This window comes from Elgaria multicarinata, chromosome 2, assembly GCF_023053635.1.
Source record: "Elgaria multicarinata webbii isolate HBS135686 ecotype San Diego chromosome 2, rElgMul1.1.pri, whole genome shotgun sequence".
NCBI classification, from domain to species: domain Eukaryota; kingdom Metazoa; phylum Chordata; class Lepidosauria; order Squamata; family Anguidae; genus Elgaria; species Elgaria multicarinata.
This window is the reverse complement of record NC_086172.1, coordinates 42,507,746-42,532,157: the sequence shown is the minus strand read 5'-3', so window position 1 is coordinate 42,532,157 and position 24,412 is coordinate 42,507,746. Positions and strand designations below refer to the sequence as shown.

Below are 24,412 nucleotides of genomic sequence, written 5' to 3'. Positions count from 1 at the left end.
TGTGCGCGCTTGGGGAGAGACGGGGCGGGGCTCCGGGCTTGTTGTTCGTCACTTGGTGCAAAGCCCGAGCGAGTCTCTGGAGAGAACAAGGGGCTCATTCAGAGCGTGGCAGCGAAGGGGAGAGGCGCGCCGAGCCAAGGCCAGCAAGGCGAGGGGCGCCCCGCGAGTCTGGCTTCCCACCGCCCGCCCTCTTCTCCGGGATTCCGCCGCACCGTCGGGGCCCAAACCATGCGGCCGCTTTTCTACCTGTGCCTCTTGCCCGGGCTCGCCCTCGCCTTCAACCTGGACACGGACAACGTGGTCATGTGGAGCGGCGAGCCGAACAGTTACTTCGGATTCTCCCTGGCCATGCACCGGCAGCTGAAGCCGCAGGACAAGAGGCTGTAAGTGGCTCCGGGGCGGGTGAGCTGGGCTGGGGGGCGAGGCGTGACTGGCGCTTGATCCCGGCTCTTGGAGAAGGCGGACGGGGGAACTCGGCCTGCCCCGGTCCTAGATGCACCGTGGCTGCTCCAGTCCTTCCTTCACCTTGTGTTGATCCTCCGCTCCGTGGCCGCTTGAGCGGGAGATTTTCAGCTGGGTGGAAGCGCTGATTGACAGGTTTCCAAACTCGGATTGAGCTATTCCACCCCCTCGTATGTAGGGTTTGAGTCCTGATCCGGCGCGCTTGCGTGTGTGTGTGTGTGTGAGAGAGAGAGAGAGCTGCAGGTGGTGGGAGCAGGCAGGAGGAATCGCCTCCACTCCGCACAGGCTGCAGTTGGTAGCGGCTGCTTGCTTTTCCCCACACACCCTTCGTATTATGAACGGCCCTATCGCCAGATCGGGCTGAAGGAATTCTGGAATCGCTCCACTTTGGGAGGGAGCGGAGCCGCCGGAGGCGCAGCTTTTGAAGTTCATTCCTGCCCGATTTCTCCACCCTGGGATGGAGGTGTGGAGCAGGGTGAGGTGCCGAAGTACACTCACTTCCGCCGGCGTGTGGTGCAAATCTCTTCCCCCCAGAAAATAGGTCTGCTTGTGGGGTGGTGGTGGTTTTATTTAGCAAAGTGGTTCGTCGGGGAGGAAGACCGACCGACCATCCATCCACCTGTTACCAAGGACTGCCTAAATCGGAAAACCACATGAACTCCGAAAATACGGCGAACAGATGGGACGGATCAAAATGTCGGAAGGGAGCTGATATTTTTAAAGGCTGCCCCTGACTAATGTGCAATTTACAACCCACCCACCCCGCAAAAAACTTTTCTGGAAGTCCTGTTTGGTTTAAAAGGAGAGTGGTTTGCATGAGGTTATGTGGCTGTTGTTTTTTTTAACGCAAAAGCAACACACCAAATCATAAAACGGCTGGGTTTAAAACCAAACCCGCCTGCTGTGATTTTACATTCTTGATCCTCGTTAACAAAGACTGAGGAGTGGGGATGTACAGCAACAAAAGGACCATCCCCCCAAGGGAATGTAAAACTTCTCAGGTCAGGTCAGCAGCAAGGCCAAAGGGTGGTGCTAAAATAAGCAAGTATGTTCTCTTCTGCAGGAAAACAAATTTAAAAGACAGGATGCTTACTTTGAACAGCATTCGAATGCTGGTTTCTTTGATGAATGAGAATCCTTTCCCTTTTGTGTGTGTATGTGTGTGTGTAGCTTTGCTCTGTAATGCCTCCCTCACAAGAGACCCTGCCCCCAACTTCTGCTGATGTATGGACTCTCTTCACCCAGGGAGAGAGTTTAAAATGGGACTTCAAATTAGGGCAGGGAACCCAGCCTGCTCCAGTGACATTCCCAAAAATTTACCCTGCAGAAATCAGCTGGTGAAGGTTGCCAGAGAGCTAAGGGGGAGGGCTGTAAAGGCATGTTCTCAAGTTGGCAATCCTAGTTCTTTTAAATGGTATTGTCGCTTGCACGTTTGGCATAAAAGAAAGTTGGGCTCATAACTCAGGCGTATATATTTGAAGGACACAGGCTCTAGTGCCCACGCCCAGAAGTCAGTTTTGCACTGGAGAAGAACAGTGGTAAAGAGGAAGGTAAACAACTAAAGTGATGGTACCGTTAGACAGATGAAAACAGTTCTGTTTATCCACAGATGATTGGGGAAAGCAGAATTGCTGAAAACAACATTGATTGTCCTGAGTGTATGAAATAATTCAGGCATATTTTTAGAAATGTAACAACATTTTTCATGCTTAGCACTTCAGAATGTTTAGGGTGGTTTTGTATATATTGTCTTGTACTCCTTATAACAATCTTGTAAGGTAGGCCAGTATCATTATTCCAATATTACAAGTGTGGAATTAAAGCTGAAAAGAGAGTGACTTGCCTAAAGCTGCTTGAGTTCATAGCAGAGGTAAAATTCAAACTAGGATTTTACTGACTCACAGCACAATCCTTTTCATGCCTACTCAGACATAAGTCCCATTGAGTTCAATGAGGCTTAGTCTCAGATAGGTTTGCAGCCTTACAGGGAAATCCTGTGCCTGCTTATTCAGACATAAGTTCCACTATGTTCAATGCGACATACTCCCAGGTAAGGGTACAATCTTAGGCATGTTTAGACTGGAAAAAAGGTCCTACAAGTTCCAGCATGCCCAGCTAGCCCTGCTTAATGGGGGAATGCTGGGAGTTTTGGACTTTTTTCTGTCTAAATAAGCATAGGATTATGCCCTAAGCATATTTAGGATTGCAGCCTTAGTCACTATGCTACACCAGTTCAAGAAAACGTTGTTTGCCCCATGACTTAACAATGAAACAACCCACACCCCCTGTCAACCCTTAAATGTTTTATATGAAATAATATATGTGGTGGTGGGGTGGTGTATAAAAGTGGAAAATGCTATTTGGGATTTACTTATTTAAAACTATGTTTAGGCTGCTTTTAAGGGTAAAACCCTTGACAATCACACTTGACAGTCATAGAAAGCTGCCTAACTGAATCAGATCCTTCCATCTAACCCCGTATTGTTGGCACTGGCTGGCAGCGGCTCTTCAGGGTTTGAGGCAGGTTTTTGTGAAACTTTAGCTCCTTTCACAAATGTCTTCCACCAGTTGCATTTCATTCTAGAGCACAAAGAGTATGGATAACTCTCCCTTTCCTTTGCCCTGGAGGTTCTGGTGAGCTGCCACAAGTGTGAGCATGTGCGTTCTTTGGATATGACTGACTCATTGCCCCTGCTGGCCTCGACCCAACATTTATCAACTTGCCTTTGGGCTGTGTATTCCTCCCCCCCCCACCCCGCCCAGTTCCTTTTCCACTTTCTTTTTTTGTGGTTATATATGCCATGGAACGCTAAAAAAATCTTGGTTCCAGCTATGCACATACAAACATGGTTTATTTTAAGATAGGCACTAAAATCCATTTAAATAAATGGGATTCATCCCCTGCCCCCCCCCCCAAATATGTTTAGGGTTGGGCTATAAGGCTCTTTAATAAAAAAGCAATGAATCTGAAGCAATTTCTCTAGTAGTGTCCATCCAGATGTTATGGATGACAATTCCCATAAAACCTAGCCAGCTTGGCCAGTTGTTGGGGTTATAGGTGCTGAAAACATCTGGAGGGCACCAACATACCTACCCTGAACTTTCACAAAGACAATCAAACAAATTTATTATATCATAAGCTTAAGTGATTTATCAGATGTATGAAGTGTTATGCTAAACTGGCTGGCATGTAGAGAGAAAAAAAGCCAGCAGTGAGGTCAGAGGGAAACATAATGGAAAAAATACGGATTGTGCTAAGGTTGTTAAGTCTTAAATGGATGTAAAATAATTACAGTGACTATTCACGGTCTAACACTGCTGCCCAAATTCACCCAAGAATTTAATTTAAACTGTTTCCGTATTAAAGACTAGTTCACATTTGCAGATTTCTATGTGATAATCAGTTTACCCCAGGATGTGCGCTGTGCAAGGCGAGTCCGTATTCATAAATAAAGCAAGAAATAAAATGCTGCTGTCTTGTGCTGGTTATTGGAGAGAGAAGTTTTTTAAATTTATAGTTAAATTTTTATCTCACCCTTCCTTCACAGAGCTTAAGGGCAGCATATATGGTTCTTCCCAACCAACCACCCCAATTTTATGATCACAACAATCCTGTGTGGTAGGCCAGAGAGAGAGTGGCCCAAGGCTACCCAGAATGCTTTGTGGCTGAGCAGGGATTTGAACCCTCTCCCAGTCCTAATGCAATGCTCAAACCACCCCAGTGTAAGTCTTTCCATTGCTCAATGAGGTGCAGTTGTCAGCTCCTTTGGCCACGCTGGCTGGTGGATGATGGGAGTTGTAGTCCATCTGCAACAAACCAGGTTGGCGAAGGCTGAAATAGACTCCTTCATTTGTTTGTTTGGCATCTGGTGGTATCATGTTTCTATCCAGAGTTGCCTGTGACAGATTCTGGGGATATCTGTGAGGGCTTCCTCTTCTATGTGAAAAGTTTGTAGTTGAGAATTACCCTCTTACTCCATTTCCCATATGGGTGATGAAGGTGGAAATCCCTGTTCGTTTAAAATAACATGCCAATTCTTTGGTTGTGAGACTCTAGTTTATATCATGATGTGTCAGAACAAAAATTTAACTGAAGACATCCCTAAACTGGTGCCCTCCAGCTGTCTTGGAATGCAACTCCTATCATCCCCAGCTGGCATTGCTGATGGGAGTTGTAGTCCAAGACATTGGAAGGGTGCCAGGTTGGGGAAGAATGGTCTAAGTACAGTCATCATAGTAATGTCTACCTGGGTAGGTAGAGATCTGTCTGTGGTTTCTTGAAAGCTGACTGAAAAATGACGGCATTAATTGCATTGAAATGGGCTTTCTAGTGAATCATTTGCCAAAACATATGCCTGGAGAACATTCAAATGAAGTTTCTGAATGGTTTAAAGTGTCCTGGCTGGAATTTTATTTTTTGCCTTAAAAGCTAGGCAGTAGGGCTAATTCAAAGGTGTGGCTTAAAAACATTAGCATCTGTGGCCATTTGGCACACTTGGACATTCTAGATCTACATTCCTGATAGCCTTTCTTGAAGTTTCATTTTCTTATTGCAGGAAAGCAGCATTGCCTCTGCCATGAACTTGCTAGCTGGCCTTAAGCAAGCCACTCTCTCCCAGCCTCAGTTGCCCCCACCCACCATCTACATTAAGGGCAGGTGTAAAATAATTCTGACTTGCTTTACAGCACGGATAGGCAACATGCACCCTCTCTTGCCCCCCAAATTTAGTTTAAAAATTTTTTGGGGGGGGAATTGATGCCTGTAGTGGCTATGGAGCGTGCAAAAGGTCAGAATTAGTTTGCTAACTCTGTAGCTGCTATGGACTTAATTTTTAAAGAAAATCATTAATATTTTCTTGGCAGTCCAAAAACAGTCCATGGACCTCCAGAAATTGCCCACCCCTGCCTTAAAGATTGCAACTATGTGATACACGTGAAGCATTTTGAACGCTTGAAAGTGCTATATAAATATTGCCATTATTAGATGAAATGTCAGGAACTGTGTTTGCAGTTTGATAGGAAAGTTGGGTATCGTTTGTGTTTTTTCGTTTGTGTGGTCTATTTACTGCCAGAAGCTATATATCTTTTCTACAAATTCACACCATGTGTCCCATGCCCCAATCCAAATCTAACAACCAGTTGCTTCTTCCCATTGTCTTTGTGTCGGCTTCCTCACAAGTGAGCAGAAGTGAGTTGGGATCTATTGCTAGACCCGTGGGTGCTTTGTAGTAGGTTACTGAAAAGTTTTTGGCTCCCAATGATTTAGCAATAGCGCAACAAAAACCTTTTTTTTGCCCCTCCTAAATTAGACTGCTTAAATTAAAATTAAAATAAAAAAGGGAGTGGGGCCGAAATAGGAGTAGATTTATGTGTGGAAGGATTTGTGCACAAGCTCCAATTTTGTTACTGCAAACAAATTCCTGGTCAGAGCATCTGTTCAAAAGCATCATGTCCTTCAATTCTACATCCACCTGGATGTTAATTTGGTAGGCTGGGAGACCTCAGTGTTCTAACGAAAAACTGAGGCTGTGTTCAGACAACACAATTCTTGATGGTGGGTTAATAGTCAACTCCACAGTTGATTATTGAGGGGGTACTTCTCACATGAAATTATTATAACCAACCGTGGAGTGGATTAAGACCAGTGTCGAGTTGACTATTAGTCAACAGCATATTTGATTGAGACATCCCCCGCCCTCTCTTCCCCCCTCAGTCCTCTTACTGGTATCCCATCAGCCATTGTGAGTTCTGCCTGTTGAAGTAGAGTGACCAAAGCTGCTGCTTTGGTCACTCTTGCCAGGGGACTCTGTAGTTGCCAAAAATAACCAACTATGTGCGACAAAATAGTCAATGGTGCCCAACACAGACCACAATAACCAACGGTTGTTCAGATAATCAACTCTATACAGTGTTGATTATTTCAGCCGAATAGCCAACCGTGGTGTGAAAAAGTTCTGACGGATGGCACAATAACCAACCGTTGATTATTTAACTCATGGTTATTGTGTTGTCCAAACCCAGTCAAAGTAGATCCTGAAAGCTGCCTCTCCCTGGACTACATTCTCCTCCTCTTCTTTTGTCGTCCAAGTAAGTCAGGTTAACTCTACTGACCCAAGTGTAATCACTGACAGAAACTGCATGTCTGCAAGCTCTGGGCTAAATTAGTGGAAATTTTTGTTAGCGTAAAAGAAAAAAATATCTAATGTAAACACAACTTTAAGGTGCAGTCTATCTGGTTCTACTGCTCCATTCATTCCAGGATGACTTGCTTGTAAATCCCATGTACGTTCCACAGAAAATGGGTGGCCATGAATAGTTAATGGCTAAGAAAGGGGGGAGGGGTTGGTAGCAGTGTTTGATGGGCAGTGGAGTGTTATGCTGCTAAAAAACCAGTTGACATATGTTTGCTATGTGCCGCAACTGTTTATATGCAGAATGACATGGAGCTATCTTTATTAATTCGCCTTGCCCAACCTGGTGACTGCCAGATGTTTTGGACTGCAACTCCCATAATCTCTGAGCCTCAATCATGCTGGTTGGGGCTGATGAGAATTGCAGTCCCCAAAATGTGGGGGGCACCAGGTTGGGAAGGATATGCATGTGTTTCCAGCTAAGCTGTTCCTTTTTGTTAGGAATTTTGTTTCCTTATACATAACTGGTGAAAATGTAATACGTGCTCTAGTGAAGCAAAGCTTTCTTCCATGGCCAGATTTATATTTAGCGTAATCTCTAATTATGGGTGAGATTTACGTGATAGTACTTTACGGAACTTTGTTTTTCCAGGTATGCAGAAGCACAAGCCTCTCCTGCACCTGCAAAAATCCAAGTGCAGGGGGCAGGGGAAATGCATATCAAATATCTCCCTGCTCTAGGAGCTCCACCCCTCTCTAATTGTCTTTTGTAATTGAAAAAGATTCCATGTGGTGCAGCTGCGAGAGCCTTTCATATGTGACTTGTGGGAGGGAAAGCAACCCTGGAGGTTCAGGAATCTGGCTGTGGCTGAAGCTGAAACTGCACAATTGTGTCTTATGAGGGGTGTATGTGCTACACAAGTGTGCGGGGGTTTAGAAGAAAATGGGCAGGACTTTATCTGCTGACATAGCCTCACAGATTTTCAGCCCTTTGCTCTGTCCATCAGCAGTTGTGTCATGTGGTTAGACCAGTGGTTCCCAAACTTTTTCAGGTTACCGCCCCCTTGGTTCCACAAACTCATGCCCAGTGCCCCCTACCCTACACTATAAAAATCATTATTCAGAATAGCGGTTTTCTACGACCCACCAAGGAAGATAATAAGAATAAAATTCAAAATAGTAACAATTAATTGAATACTTTATTCAAAATCCAGTTGGTGTGCCCTGCCACTCTGGCTGCAAACAGAGGTGTTCGCTCTCTTTTCCCTCCCTCCCTCGGCAAGCCTGGGGCGGGTGCTTCCCATTTAGAGGGGATTCTAGGAGTTGAGGGACTTTTTTCTGTCTAAACATGCATAAAATTGTGCCTTTAACTTATCATGTCACACTAGCATGAATACAGGAATCAAATAGGATTTCCTTCTTCAGTGGAACACACTTGCTTAGGAGTAAGCACCATTTTGTTATAGGAAAGGATAATGTATTTTAATTAAAAATTAAAAATAATTATCTGCCACCTGGTATGGAGTTTTCCTATGGAAAACCTGGCTGGGACTGAAGTAGAGGGGCACTAATTTTACTGTACTTATTGTCTTTAAATGTGGTTAAATATCCCACAGTTCCCTTGCTATTCTATTTCTACAATTCATTTTCTCCTGTCTTTTCTTCACCCTCTCTTCGTTTTCAGGCTGAATCCTATGCACATTTACCTCAGAGCAAGTTCTATTGATCTCAGTGGGGCTTACTTCTGAGTAGACATACTTAGGATTGTGTTGCAGCTCTGTTTTTATGGTGACACAAGATACACACATACCATGTTTACCAAAAGAACGCTTGAAAAAATGGGGTTAGACACCCTGAAATAAGCAAGGGCAGATTGGAATTGTTTCTGCAAGCATTCTGGAAAAAGGTGCTGCTGAATCTTCTTTAGCAAGGAAGGACCTGGGGAATTGCAGTTCTCTCTCCCTCTCCCTTTTCTTTTCTCTCCCAATCCTGTTGTAGTCCAGATTTTTTTTGGAGGTGGGAGCACACTTAATCAGCTGCTGGGCTGATTAGGACAGGAGGGCAGCAGCTCAGAGGGGAGATGGCCCCAATCTGCAATTCCTGACAGGGGAAGGGAGCCTGGTGATATCTTGCAGCAGCACAAGCAGTCCTCCTCCCCATCCACCCAGTTGCTGTTCTTGGCAGCTGCTCTGCTGCCCGCGGTCCTCCACGTGCTCCTTCCTCTCTGCCGCAGGGCTGCTGCTCCCGCCTTGTGCAGCAAGGTCTGCCGGGGCAGCTTGTAGGAGGGAGCAGCTCTGGCTGAGGGAGCGAGCGAGCAGTGGTGGCTCCAGCAGGAAAGAAGCCCTGGGCCCTCCTAGGCAGGAGAAGAGTGGGCAGAGCAGCTGAATTTGCAACTGTTTCCTGCTCTTCTGCTTCCTGTGGGCGCTTCCCCCACCCCTTACTTCTGCTGTGGGCTTGAGATAGGAGGAGAGAGCGGCTGCGTAAGTGAGAAAGTCCTTCCTGAGCAGGAGCGGTGTGGGGAGAGCAGCTGAATTTGCCGCTCTTTCCTGCTCGGTCCCTGGGTTTTAGGACCTTCTGGAGAGACCACCTCGAGTGCCCCCTGCACCCCTTTGCTTTTACTGCCCCTGTTAGCTCCCCCCTGCCGTCCCTTTGCCTCTTAATGGCCTCCTATGCAATCCCACCGCCCCCAAGGGGGCGGTACCGCCCACTTTGGGAACCACGGGGTTAGACTAATGACTCCCATTCTGTATATTTCCAGACTCCAATTTCTACACATAAAAGTCCAATGCGTCTCCCAACTTAGGATCCCATTGAGAGAGCGGTGTGTTGTGAGTGTGTGTGTAATGAAATTACTTAAAACAGATTAGTTACCCCTTAACATACCATTCGTAGATTAGTTTTCTCTTGACACAAGTTAAGTGTGTATTAAAATTTCAAAGTATTTATTAACAAGTATGGTGTGTGATCATCCTAATCAGGGTAAATTAGGAGGGTAAATTGGGAGGGCTTTTCAGATCAGGGTGCTTTTCTATGCATGTGTAGACAGAAAAAAAAGCCCTACAACTCAACTTTCCCAAACCCCCATTGCTGGCTGGTGAATGCTGGGAGTTGTAGGATGTTTATCTGTCTCAACATGCATAGGATTGTGCCCTTAAAGTGTTTTTTGGAATGTACGGCTATCAGTGGCTACTAGTTATAACAGCTACATAGCATCTGTAATGTCAGATCCAGTGTGCCTCTCAATCCAAGTTGCTGATGAACACAAGCGGGAGAGTGCAAATACACTCACATCCTGCTTAGGGGCTTCCGTTAGACAGCTGATTGGCCACTGTGAGAACAGAATAGTGGGCTAGGTAGACCTTTGGTCTGATCCTTGGTATTACTGATTAATACAGACATATGAGAATTGCCTTTGGAGTGTAGTATAGGAAAATAAAATAAAATAAATTAATAAATAAATTGAACTCAGTGAAATTTACTTCCAAGTAAATGTGTATAGGATTGTGTTATAAAGCATGTTACTGGTTAGTGAATAAAGTAAGGAGGCTTTGAGATGGTGATAATTAAATGTTTGCTGATGCAAATCCACTTTATGTTGTTTATTTATTTATTTAAAGGATTGAAGGCATGCTTTCCCACCAATGGTCTCAAAGGTGGCTGACAAGCAACATTGAATTAATATAATTCAAGATGCTATCTGTACCTTTTTCAGCAGCCTCAGGGGGGAACCTGGGAATCTTTCAGCAATCTTAAGGGTGGTGCTTTTTCAGAAGTAATTCATTAACATACCCTTGAGACTTTTAATTCAAGCTAGAGAAAGACATACTTCTGGTTCCCAGCTCTGCTTGACTTACATGGTCTTCTATCCTCACTTCAGGTTTTTCTGGAAAGTTGACCATCCTTCCTGCTTCCTTCATAGAGTCAACAGCAAAAGACAGTGACATAACAGCAACAATAGAAGTGTTGGTTTCATCTATCAGGATGAAGGGGTGAAACAAACTTCAAAGTCCAGTTGTGGCTATTCAGTATTTGTTTTTATTTTAATAGAGTTTGCTGAAATGCCAGAATCCAATTCTGCCCTGGGGTTTTAAATTCAAGTGACAGCTGGCTTCTATCCTGGTGTGGGCTGTCAGTCTATAAGCCAAAAAAACAAACCAACCCCCATCTGTTTTCTACCAGTCAGTTGGGTCTCAGTAGCAAATAAACCACAGAGCAGAAGAAAGTGAGATATGAGAGCCTCTTAATTACATCTAAGGCATGACGAGAGGAATTTGGTGTAAATCTATATAGATTAACAAGGCTTTACTGTTTGTGCGCTGCGGGTGATTCAAAATCGAATTCTTGCTTTTGTCACACAGGTTTTATAATGATACCATGTGAAACTGTAGGAATCCGTAACTTGTGTCAGTCTACGAATAAAGCACAGAGGTTTGATCATAATTCAGTGGAAGAGTGAATGCTTTGAGGGCAGAAGGTCTGCTGCCTTTCCCAATCTGCCACCTGAAGCATGGGTCTCACCCTGCCTCATGGAAGGGCTGAACCTGCTGGTGGGCACCCAGAGGTGGGCAACCTTGTGAGGTTTGGAGATTATTTTGCCACCTGGACCCCTCCTCTGTCGGTCAGACCTCCTCCAATCACGAAGTACTGTTTTAACAAAACAAAAGGTTGTTCAGAACATAAAAAATGTCAAAATTATTATTATTATTATTATTATTATTATTATTATTATTATTATTATTATTATTATTTACACTTATATACCGCCCCCATAGCTAGAGCTCTCTGGGAGGTTTACAGAAATTCTAAAATTGAGATAAAAACAAGTATACAAAATTTAAAATTCTAAAATGCAGTACATACATACATAAAGCATTAAAAACCATTAAAAATAAGCATGTGGGTGATTAAGATGTGCTGCCATATGCCTGGGCAAAGAGGAAAGTCTTAACCTGGCGCTGGAAAGACAGCAGCGTTGGCGCCAGGCGAGCCTCGTCAGGGAGATCGTTCCATAGTCTGGGGGCCACCACCGAAAAGGCCCTGTCCCTCATTTATGGGGTGGCCGTTCAGCCACCCATAGCTTTATGGGGTGGCCGTTCAGCAAGGCTGGTGAAATGGCCCCACTTCCCCTTCATCTCCCCTTCTGATCTCCCACTCTACAGCCTACTGGAATGGCTGCTGCTGGTTTTCATCTTTATTAGAAACTATAGGAAGATCTTCTAAATAAATAAATATCAAATAATATACATACATACAGTATATGAAATAAGGAAACAAATCTGAGAACTCTTTGAGTTTTCTCATTATTCTTCTTGTTAGACATGGCTTGGCCTCTTAGGGCCATGTCTCAAGCTTTTGTGCTCCCTCCTCCCCTTCCGCACTCTGCTTCACTCCTATGCTTCTTAACTGACAATAACCATTGTTTGCTGTGATGTCCAGATCAGGCAAATGATGGTTACTGCAAACCATTTTCGCGGGTCCCTCTCACAACATCGTCTGCCTCCCGTGCAACAAAAAACTACCCTAGTAAGTCCGAGTTATTTTTAAAGACAGAAGTTGCCACCCTCTCCTGCTGTGTGCAGGAGAAGCAGCGGGACCAAACGGCCTACTGAATGGGCCACATGCACGTTGTTTACTTCCTGGGAGGGCATCGGAGCACATGAAGAGGAAGGGTGAAGGTGGGACACGTGAAGCCCAAGGCGTTGCCCCAATGTCTGAGCAATTGTGTCTGCACAAGGCTATTGTGTTTGGAGGTGTGTCAGTTTATTTATTTATTTATTACATTTTTATACCGCCCAATAGCCGAAGCTCTCTGGGCGGTTCACAAAAATTAGTAATTACAAGTTGTAATGCTGATTGCAATTTTCTACAAGCCGTGGTGTTGCATTGTGTCGACAGTGTGGAAATACATTGCCCTTACCAGAATGCATTTTGTTTGGAATGCCTTTTCGAAAGCACGCACACCAAAGTAGCTTTAGGTTTTTATACATCGCTTCTGTCATTTTCATTTGGGTAAGGAATAGACAGACGCAGGATTGAGATCAGTGAATGGAATACCAATGCATTTCTTATTTTATTACCATGAATAAATCAGCCTCGTGTCGTCAGATGAAGTAATGTTCTCATAGTATGAAAAGCGTCTCGGAGGATGAGGGCAGTGTATCTAAAAATTATTCTGAGACATGGCTAGACGGTGGACTGATTTACATACTTGGGCTTGGATCCTGAAAGAGTCATGCTTAGAGTAGACCCATTTAAATCAGTGAAACTTAGCTTGGTCTTAATTAACGTCTCCCATTGATTTCAGTGGGTCTGTTCTTTGCATGACTAAATTTGGATCCAGCCTATTGGGCAGCAGGCATGCTGGCCACATGGATGCTGCTGTAGTGTACACTATAAAGCATGGATGCAGAACCTCAAGCCCAGGGGCCAAATCTGGCATACCTGGATCCCCACATGGCCACGCCCCTTTCCCCAACCACCAGTCATTTAGTGGTTTCCTGGCTGTTTCATCTTTCCCCCATTTTGAAAGGTTGAAATGATGTGTTTCTTTTCAACTGGCTTGAGTATGGGTGGATAATTTCTTCCCAATTCAGTAGACTCCCTTGGAGCTATTAAAAATAGTTAAATCCCAGAATGGTGCATCCCTGAAATAGTAAGGCGAGAGGACAGAAAAAATGAAAACCAAAACCTTCACAGCTGTTCTTTTCTTCCTTTTCAGACTGGGCTGATGTAGACACGTAGAGACAGATGGGTAGACCTTTGCTATATAGACGGAGACATGGAACGCAGTCCTGTTTCTTTCTTAAATGTAAACCTTTTGTCTGCAGTGGGCATGTTAATGAATCCTCCTTTTGTCTAAAAGGGTCCCGGTTTTGAACAAAGCTGTGTTAATAAGCAAAGCATCTGAATGAAGAATTTGAAATGTATTAGGATATGGTAAACCTTTTTTGAAAAGGCTAGTTATCACCCACGCAGACTCTGTGGAAAAAGGAGGGTTGATGGCACTTCTCTTTCCTCATCCTACAATCCTCTTTCCGGTTTTTCTCTGTGTCCCTTATAGCCTGGAAATTGCTGCTTTTCCAGGCTATAAGGTGCTGCTTTTTAGTGCTGCTTTTTGGCTTTGGAGAAAGGTTGTCTTTGCTTTATGACCTGAATTTATTTAAGCTATCATTCTCCTCCCACCGTGACCTGCTATCCAAAGTTCTTTGTTTTATTTATTTATTTAGGCATGCTTTTTTTCACTTTTCAAAAAACAAAACAAAACCAGCTATAACAAAACACCAAAGTAAAACCAACAATAGCTCTAAAATCTAAAAAGCACAAACTTGTTTTTAAAAACGGAAGGACTGGGAGAATAAAAAGGTCTTTGCCAAAAAAGACCACAATGTAAGTGCCAGGTGAACCTCTCTGGGGAGCGTATTTCATGACATAGGGTTCATCTACACCAAGCAGGACATTCCACTATGAAAATGGTATATAAAAGGCAGGAGGTGCACCAAGCAGGATATAGCGGTATGAAAGCAGTATATAGTATGTGTCAATGGGCCCCAACAGTTGTCAGTGCACTTCAGTACCACTATAAAGCAGTAGTGTGGCTCCTGCCTTTTATATACCGCTTTCATAGTGGACTATCCTGCTTGGTGTACATGAGCCCTGAGATGCCACCACTGAAAAGGCCCTCGCTTCATTCATCTGTTGGATGCAGCTTGGGCTGCCTGAGGAATTTGGTCGTTGTGAATTCCAGTGCAAACTGACCTGATCTCTTGGATTAATGTGCAGATGGGAACATAATTACATCATAACATAAGGGAAGGCCTGTGGCTCAGTGGCAGGGCATCTGTTTGGCATGCAGAAGGTCCCAGGCTCTATCCTTGGCAAATTAATGTGGAAATGAGATGGAGCAGATTTATTAGATTTGTATACTGCTCAACTACCTCACGGCGGTTTACAATCATAAAACCAAACAACAGCAAAGTAACAACAATAAAAGTATCAAAATAATACAATAGTAAACATTAAAAACATTTTAAAATATTGAAAACATTGAGGAACCAGCTGTAAAATGTATAATCAAGCAACAGATTAAAGTTTAAATGCCTGCTTGAAGAGGGAAGGTCTTAACTTGGTGTCTCAACGTATACGATGAGGACAGCAGTTGGATCTCCCTGGGAAGGGCATTCCACAGAGAATCCTTATGAAGGAACACAGTTGACATGGACCGGAAATACACTGAAACATCCATGCCACATAATTAAAACCCAGCACTATAATGTAATAAAACACCCCCAGGATTAATCAAACAGGCATCTTGTAATTTAAATGGGACATATAATTGAAAGAGCACTGAACACCTGGGTGATTAACCATGTTTTTACATTACAATTGAAAACCATCATGTAGTGCCATGGGGAGAAAATTCCGCAAGTGAGGCACCACCACCAAGAAGGCCCTGCCCCTGTTATTTTGCCCCAGAAATGGAGTGGGGAAGAGTACCTGGAGCAAGACCTCCAATGGGGATCTTAACCACTGGCCAGGCTCACATGATAGAAGGTGGTCCTTTTGCTACACTGGGCTGATCCCAGAGCATTTAGGGCTCTGTGGATCAAAACCAGTATACTATTTTTTTTTTAGTATAGTACGTTACTGTTTCACTGTTTTGTCCCTTGGGCTATTTCACTTTGATATCACATTGGTGACCTCCTGCAATGTCCTTTCTTGCCATAGCGCAGTAGTAGAGTACCTGCTTTGAATGCAGAAGGTCCCAGGTTTGATCCCCAAATTCTCCATTTAGGGCTAGGAAGGAATCCTGCCTGAAACCCTGGAGAGCTGCTACCAGCCAGTGCCAGCAATACTGAGCTAGATGTACCAGTGGTCTGACTCGGTGACAAGGCAGCTTTCCTATGTCCCTGTCCCTCAGAATCTTGAATAGACCCCAAAGACTTTCTGAAGCAAGGTGTGTGTGTGTGTGTGTGTGTGTGTGTGTGTGTGTGTGTGTGTGTACAGTTTCTGCTTCCCTGATGGTTGTGACTCTGAACTAGCAGAAGTGGGGACTCGGTGGTGCATCTAGAGCTGGACCTCCGAGCCCAAATCCAGGATCCTACAGCCCAAGGCCTCACCCCCCACCCCAAATTAACACCAGACAGTGGCAGGTGATGAGGGCATCACAGTAGCATTTTATTTGGGTGGTGCTTTGATTTAAATGAGCTTAAAATGCACAACTGTACATGCCCAGAGTGTTTTGTTTTTCAGGGCTGGCAAACATTCTAACATATAAGGGGCATAGAAGCATTTGTAAATGCTTCTGGCATGGTGATTGGGGACCAAAGGGGTGGAAAGAGAAGTGTTAGTGTGCTTCGCAACTGAAGTCATACCCATGACCATCTCAAGGGCCAGCCATAAGACAATTAAATCTAGGGTTTAAAATTTCCCGGCGGCAAACCTGTGAGGACTGCTGCTAGTCTTTGCTCTGGACTCCTTCACACAACTGAGCAGTACTAATACTCCTCCATGCTTGGGTACACAGTTTTACGGAGGAACGGTAGTGTTCACCAGCTCTATACACAGGCGGAGCCCCAGCAAGGAAACTGGCATCCTATAAATGTTGTTTCTTCTAAGGCTAATAAAAAAACAGAGTGGTTTTGTTTTTTGTGTTGTTGTTGTTTTTACAATTTAATTCAATCTCCTCTCCACCCCAACACACATACAAAAGAAAAACAGAACATTTCCCACATCACTTTCTCAATTAAGGTGTCTGGCATCTTAACAAAAGCACATCTTTTGTAAAACTGCAGAGTGGGGCAGATTCTCCCATCCTGCCCTGCACACATACTTTCTTGTTAAAAAATCTAGCCAGAGGCTCCATCAAGTATCCTCTTATTCCTTTATGAGACAATTATCCAGGAAAGTTCTCAGAGAAACAGCCAACTCCCTTAGCCTGAATTAAAATGAAAATGGGTTCTCCGAGGGTCTGAAGCATCTCAAAATTGGGTTGAATATTGGGGAAAGAGGCATTGTTCCAGAAGTAGTAAATCCAAAGCAAGATGGAAGCAGAATAAAAATGAGCTGAAATAAAAGATGCCTCCTCAGTGAGGGACGTTGCAAAGGGCAGCCATGCCAAAGGCAGGAATTGCTCTTAAGCTGACTCTCCTTCCTTCATTTTAACAGTCCAGGCTATAAAATTAATGGGTTGTTAATGGAATATTTCGCTCTGAATGGTAATTACATCTCAGTCCTTGCTGTTCATTTCAATGGGAATTTTACTCCCAAATAAACAGGCTAAGGATTGTGCTGTGCAGCCTGATCCTGTGCATAGTAATTGGAAAAAAGGACCACTGAGACCAGTATGGATTTCCCCCTCTTCCTCTTTATTTAAAACATCTTATAGTCACAACAGCCCTGATCTCAAGAGTGTGACCAGTTACTCAAGGATCCGTATTGGGACTGGTGGAGTTTAACTTGTCCACCAACCATATGGAGACATAGGAGGTCAGTGAGGTAGCCAAGTTTAAAGGTGTGGGCAAAAGAACATATCCCAAGTGACTGAGGAATAGATTGGCAGATGACCCTTCTTGTGAATGCCAGGGGTCGGCACCCTGATACCTGCTAGGTGTCTTGGCAGGTCACTAAGAAACCCAGCTACAGCCAAGCCAGGCAAAAAATAACTAGGCTATTAGCCAGGTGAGTCTGCCCAAAGTTCAGCATTTCTGAAGGCTAAATTTTGCAACACCACTCACATCAGAACTGCACTATAATCAAGAATCCCCAGGTTGGGTGAGCAACAGTTGGATTGCTGCAATTATTATTATTATTATTATTATTATTATTATTATTATTATTATTATTTTACCTGCCTCTCCATTCTGATCGAGGTGAGGAACAACAGCAAATATAAAATACATAAATATGAATTGTTACAACATTCTAAAAACATCCTAAGATTCCACTGGATAGGCCTGCCAGAAGAGATCAGTCTTAATAGCTTTCTTAAATGCTAATAGACTGTTAAGTTGACGTGACTCCTCTGGCAGGCCATTCCACAGTCTGGGAGCTGCAGAAGAGAAGGTCCTCTGGGTAACAGTTGTCAGCCTACTGACCTTATGATGTTTTGGACTTCCATTCCCATCAACCCCAACCAACAGGAGCCACACCAAGCAGGATATAGCACTATGAAAGCAGTATATGGTATGTGTCATGGGCCCCAACAGTTGTCAGTGCACTTCAATACCGCTATAAAGCAGTAGTGTGGCTCCTGCCTCTTATATCCTGCTTTCATAGTGCTATATCCTGCTTGGTGTAGATCTGGCCTTGATTCCATTCCAAGTCCATATAGCAGCTGTTGGATAGACAATATGACCACCAGAATTCATATCAACAGCCAGATAAGTACCCAATCAGGGACTTATACCAGAGGTGTTCCATTTTCTGTCCTGGTTGGAGAACAACTCATTATCTTCAACATGGATGTCTGTCCAGAGTTTGCATATGCTGTTACGTTCATGTGTATGGTGGAGAGCGGACATGAGAATACATATGCCCACTACCACATGAACAAATCATTTGTGAACTGGGTGTTTGTGTTGTACACATTTCCTCCAATTTGGCTAACATTCATGATCCTAATGCCCCTGATGGGAGCAGGAAGGATCATGGAAATCAGGCAAATATGTACCAATTTGTAGTTTGCACATCAGTTTAACCATGTTGTGACAGATGAACCCATTCCCAAGAAAACATTCATATTCAGAAGCTGCTGTGATTGCCAGAGGCTGATGACAAATAGCAGGGAATGGCTTCCTTCATCATGCCCTGTTCATGAACTTTTCAGGAACATCTAGCAGGACATTCCTGAAGATAAAGTGCAGGACAAGATGGATGTTTAGATAGATCCAGCAAGGCAACTCTTTATGTTCCACTGAATCTGCACAAACAATTACTCCACTCTGCAAGGGATGGTGTAGGATTGGGATTTGATTTCTGAGCCAAATCCCATTTATATAGAGTACTGTGATACTTGTATTTGGGGGAAGTTGCCTGGTCGGGATGTTTCTACATTTGCACAAATTTAAAATGTGGGTTTTCTGGATTCTACCTTAGGGTGATCAGATTCAAAAGAGGACTCCTGCGCCTTTAATAGATGTGCAGAAGAGGGAATTTCTGGAGCTGTATGTTGTTCATGCAAGCCACATCTGCTGAAATCTGCATTGAGCAGGGGGTTGGACTCAATGGCCTTATAGGTCCCTTCCAACTCTACTATTCTTCGTTTCTACAATTCTAAATTCACTCTTCCACACAACTATTAAAGGTGCCAGGAGCACAGTTAACTGATAAATTTATTTGGAATGATGTAATGAAAGAAAAATCTGACCTCCAAATTGAAAATAAAATAAAGTTTCAGGAGTCCTGTCCTCTTCTGCACCTGACCACATCCTGTCATCCCAAAAGGCCTTTCATTCAACCGCACTGATCAGGTGTCTTTTAGCTTCTTGCTCCTGTAACTCTGCGGCAAGAAGGAACTGAAAGTAATTTTTGAATTGCCCTGAGCATTTTCTTCAAGCCAAACCAAGTCAGTTCACCACACACTGTCTGGGTGGGTTGAAGTTCAAAAGGAAACACATATTTGTTCAGGGAACACCCAGACCAGGCAGCCAACTGCTGCTAACATGCTTATCAGTGACTTGTGGTAAATTTCACCTTGATCCTTTATTATGTTTAATTAATTTTGTAAACCGCCTAGAGAGCTCCAGCTGTTGGGTGGTATAGAAATGCAATAAATAAATAAATAAATAAGTAAAGTTTTAAAAACGTTATAAAGCAAACATCAACATGGACCTTTAGAAAAAGTTTTTGTAAGAGTAATAGAAAAAAGAATATATATAATATAGTGATGGCCATTTGCTCCTTCTGTATCTTGCGTTCAGCTCGATTGTATGCACAGTTACTGAGCAGTAAATCCCAACAGAGCTTTCTCCCAAGGGAGAGAAGTGAAGTTCCAGGAGAGATATTTTTGGGAAAGAAGTTGTGGCTTTCTCTTTTCCGAGAAATGAAAAGGAAGACGCGATAAAGGTTCACAGCAAGGAGTTCAGGGGAGACAAAAGGGAGTTCTTCACTACTGCTTTATGTTGGTGCTGAAGCACACTGATAACTGTTGGGACATGTGACACATTCCATATACCAATTTCATGGTGTTATTTCCTGCTTTTTATTCCACATTATCCAAAATACTGCAACAATTGTCATTGTGTGTCCTATGAGATATAAATGCGCAAGAGGGATATAGCATTTAATTAAGTATTTTAACTCTTCAAATACTTAAAAGGTTGTCACACAGAGGAGGGCCAGGATCTCTTCTCAGTCATCCCAGAGTGCAGGACACGGAATAACAGGCTCAAGTTACAGGAAGCCAGATTCCGGCTGGACATCAGGAAAAACTTCCTGACTGTTAGAGCAGTATGACAATGGAACCAATTACCTAGGGAGGTTGTGGTCTCTCCCACACGAGAGGCATTTAAGAAGCAGCTGGACAACCATCTGTCAGGGATGCTTTAGGGTGGATTCCTGCATTGAGCAGGGGGTTGGACTCGATGGCCTTACAGGCCCCTTCCAACTCTACTATTCTATGATTCTATGATTTGACACAAGGTATGGATCTGGCCTATGTGTAATTAAGACTGCGATCTTAATTACTTACCTGGGAGTAAATCCCTATTGAACTCAATGGGGCTTGTTTTTGAGTATAAATGTTTAGGATTGCACTCTCTTATTGAACTCATGGCCATAGGATGTGGTGATCACCTCCAGTTTTAGATGCCTTAAAAAAAGATTGGATCAGGCTTCTCCAATCTGGCACCCATCCAATCTGTTGTACTACAAATCTCTTCATTCCTATACAAAGGGATTGTGCTTTCTGCGGATTACAGGACTTGTAGTCCCAACACTTCTGGGTGTGTGTGTCAGATTGGCAAAGACTGAATCAGAGTATCAGATGTTTTCCATAGAGGATAGGTCTTATGGTGGCTGCTAGGCAGGACAGCTACATTGAACCATTGCATTCAGAGGCAGCATATCAGGGGACAAGCTTCCAGTGATGATGAGGTTTCCAGGGGCAATTGCATGGCCACCCCAGAGATAGAGTGCTAGATGGTAAATGCTAAACTATCTTGAGTCTGTAAGTATTTCTCTCCTGGTACCATTTCTGGCAATTGAATATGTGAGATGGCCATATTCTGAATTGGACTATTAGGCCCTCGAGCATAGTGCTGTCTTATCTGATTTACAACAGCTCAGGGCGGGGGCATTGCTCAGCCCAGCTTCTTTAACTAGCGTCTGAATCTGGAATGTTTTTCAGCAAAGCATGTGGCAGCCTTCTCCAACATGGTGCCCTTCAAAGCTACAACTCCTATCACCCTCAGCCAGCATGCCTGTTTGGTCTAGGGGGAGATCTATACAGCGTCCTGAAGGCACTTGCGTGCTCCTCCAGTGCGCCCTGAAACTCTTTGTGTATATCCTGCCCTACCTGGCCAGAAGAGGCGGAGGCGGAGGCGGCCCCGCATCGCCCCTTGCGGGGACGGGGCGAAAAGTTCCTGGGCTCGGCGGCTTCGCTGGGGAGTCCTTGCCGCTGCCGCCGCCCACCTCCCCGCCGGCCTCCTGCTGCCGGCGAAAGTGCCACCCGGGTCGGAGAGCTCGGCAGAAGAAGCCGCCGCCCCGCCTTCTTCTGCCTCTTCTGGCCAGGTAGGCAGGATCTACACAAAGAGTTTCGGGGCGCACTGGAGGCGCACGCAAGCACCTTCAGGACGCTGTGTAGATCCACCCTAGGGCTATGGGCCCTCCTGGCTAAACTGGTAATACTCAAGACATGCCAGTGTTAAAGTTGGAACAGGAAGGTTGCATCCAGACGGATTTCACACATGCTGCTGAAAGCATCTTTTAGGACTCCATAATCAGAGTGCATATGTGAAAATCAGAAATGCACCATAAAATGTGCTGGTATCAAGATTTTAACAACAATGATGAGAAAGAGGATGAGGAGCAAGAACAGAAGATGAGGAGCAAGTACAGCTGATGACAATAGCGGCAAGAAGGTTTACCCAGTGAGGATGTCTTGCCCAAGGGTCCTCAAAACCTTGGAGCTGGCACTGGGGAGGAGCAAGGGCCACCATGATGAGGGACACAGATCTCAGGGAGGGTGAGAAGCAACACCGCTGATAGGATTTACAAGCTCCCAAACATAAGGGAATCAATGAGCTGGTCTCCATAGGCAAACAAAGACTGGATCCATGGGAGAGGAAGCAGCGTCTAAAGGGCAGTTGTCACTCATGGATAATTAATAGAGGTGCATGCTGTATGAACATGTCTGACTTTTAAGTACCAATAAAGCAGCCTGAGACATGTGGCACTTAAACAAAGGGAACTAAAAGAAGGTAAATGACAGCAAACAATCATCCATTCCCCACCCCCCAACTCAGACGACATCTTTCCCCCTCCTCAACCAGATTATTATATCTCACCTACTGGGACTCAAGGCAGTTTACAAGATTAAAACATGTACAATTAAAACATATAAATATAAATTTACAAGAGTTAAAATAGAATTAAACCTACAGTAAAATTAAAAATACGTTTTTTTTAAAAAAAACAGTAACAGATTAAAAGTGGGGGGAGGAATCCAATACTAATGTCCAGAGTACTTCCAAAAGACTGCTGGGACAAAAAAAGGTTTTGCTTGCCTCTGAAAGTGTAGCACAAAGGGAGCCAGCCTCGCCTCTCTGGGAAGGGAGTTCCAGAGCCTTGGAGGAGCAGCCACTGAGATGTCCCTCTCCCGCGTACCCATCAGGCATGCCTGGGATGTTGGTGGGACTGGGCAGGGTGTCCATGCCACGTTTGAACCAGACCCAATAGCCTGGTTCAGACAACATGCTAAACCTTAATGCATTTCCGTAACCATTTTGTGGTTAAGCAGCATGGTTTAGCCGCGTGTTGTCTGAACCAGGCCAGAGAATTGATGCTTGGGCATTGGAGGTGACATGCCCACCACGCAAAGAGGAGTAGGGATAATAAGCAGGTGCTTGATAACCCTGCTGGGAGATCCATATATACTGCACACAGAACCTTGGTTACTGGGTGGAGTAAAATAAACAAACAAGTAAAATGAAAATAATTAAGATCCACCTGCTAGAACAGAGGTGTAGAACTTCAGGTTTGGGGCCAAATCTGGTTCTGCTGGAGTTCCAGTCTGGCCCTCTAGGGGTCCCCAGACGGCCCCACCCCTTGGCCCTGCCTCATTCTCAGTTTTTATTCCCCCCCCCCAATTGTAAAAGGTTGAAATGCTTCTCCTAAGGCTTAATTACTGGTGTTAAGAGCTCCAAGCTAAAATACGCTAATAATTTTGGTGCTTCCCCTTTAGCCTTTCATCCTGCCAACTGCTAGAATGCAGCCCCAATAAACTCTTCTGAAATGGAATTTGGCCCTTGGGCCCTTTTAGGACAGTTTGGCATCCTTAAAAATTAGAAAAAGAATTTAAAATATTTTATTTTCTTCCAGATGTTTTTTTTTTTTTTTTAGATTCCAGTTTCTCCCTCTGGCAGTCCTTCTGTGAAACACCAGCTATCCATTTCTCAAACATGCTCTGCTGTTCATCTCTCAACAGGTTGCTGGTTGGTGCGCCTCGTCAAAAAGCTTTCCCAACGCAGCACGCCAATAGAACTGGAGGTCTCTACAGCTGTGACATCACCACTCCAGATGTGCCTTGCACACGTATAAAATTTGATGAGGGAGGTGAGCTCAGCAATATCTAGATTTTGTTCTGCTTCAGGGCAGAGTTTGACTATTTGTCTTTGAAACCACTGGAGAATCTTATTTGTCTGTAGATTTGATTGATATTTTGGGACCTCTTATTTTGCAGTTGAAAACATTGCTTTGGAGCTTCTTAATTATACTGATAAGGGGCTCAACATGGGCACAATCCCCAAGTTCTCCTGCACAAGCAGATTAGGAGTTTAGAAAGTTGCCTCATACCGAGTCAGACCATTGGTCAATTGGTCCACTGTCAACACTGGCTTTGTTCAGACAACATGATAACCCACATTCAAGAGCTGAGGGTGGGTTGTTGTTGAAATGTGGCTTATCATGTTATGTGAACTCATCCGGGCTAACAATACATGGTTTGTTAACTATGAACAACCCCTGAAGAGAACCTCTGGTTTGTTGTTGGGTTGTGATTTGTGGGTTGTTTGTGGTTAACAAACTATAGTTTATTAGCATGGCTGGATTCAGACAACATGATAACCCATGGTTTAACGATGACAACAGCCAGTGTGGTGTAGTGGCTAAGTTGTTGGACTGGGAGTCGGGAGATCCAGGTTTTAGTCCCCACTCAGCCATGGAAACCCACTGGGTGACTTTGTGCTAATCACTGAGTCATAGCCCAACCTACCCCACAGGGTTGTTGTTGTGAGAGTAACATGGAGAGGAGGTGAATTATGTATGCCGCTTTGGGTTCCTTGTAGGGAAAAAGGTGGGGTATAAATGTAATAAATAAATAAAATAAATAAACCCACACTCAACCCATTTTCAGTCCTTGAGTAGGGCTTATCGTATTGTGTGAACCCAGTCACTGACTGGCAGTGGTTTTCCAAGAAATGCTGATTAACTGTCGGAGGGGGGGAAACAGAAAATGAGGAGTGGAGGGAATGGAATGGAATGGAATGGTATCAGTGGAATCCTGGACATGGAGCATTCCACACTGCAGTGTTTTGATTTTGTTGCAGGCCCTATTTGTATAGCATATACCAGGGGTTTCCAACCTTTTTGGGCCCATGGGCACA

General features: G+C 44.2%; 1 protein-coding gene across 3 annotated transcripts in view; it reads left to right on the top strand.

Moving 5' to 3' along the window:
- The first annotated feature begins 202 nt into the window (after window positions 1–202).
- Window positions 203–24,412, top strand: part of ITGA6 (integrin subunit alpha 6) — a 68,700-nt gene continuing 44,490 nt past the window's right edge. For all 3 annotated transcript variants that reach the window (XM_063116390.1, XM_063116389.1, XM_063116391.1), the window contains exons 1-2: window positions 203–383; window positions 23,236–23,363. In XM_063116390.1, coding sequence (XP_062972460.1) covers window positions 229–383; window positions 23,236–23,363 — 283 coding nt within the window. In that variant the 5' untranslated portion in view covers window positions 203–228. The remainder of the gene's footprint in view (window positions 384–23,235; window positions 23,364–24,412) is intronic.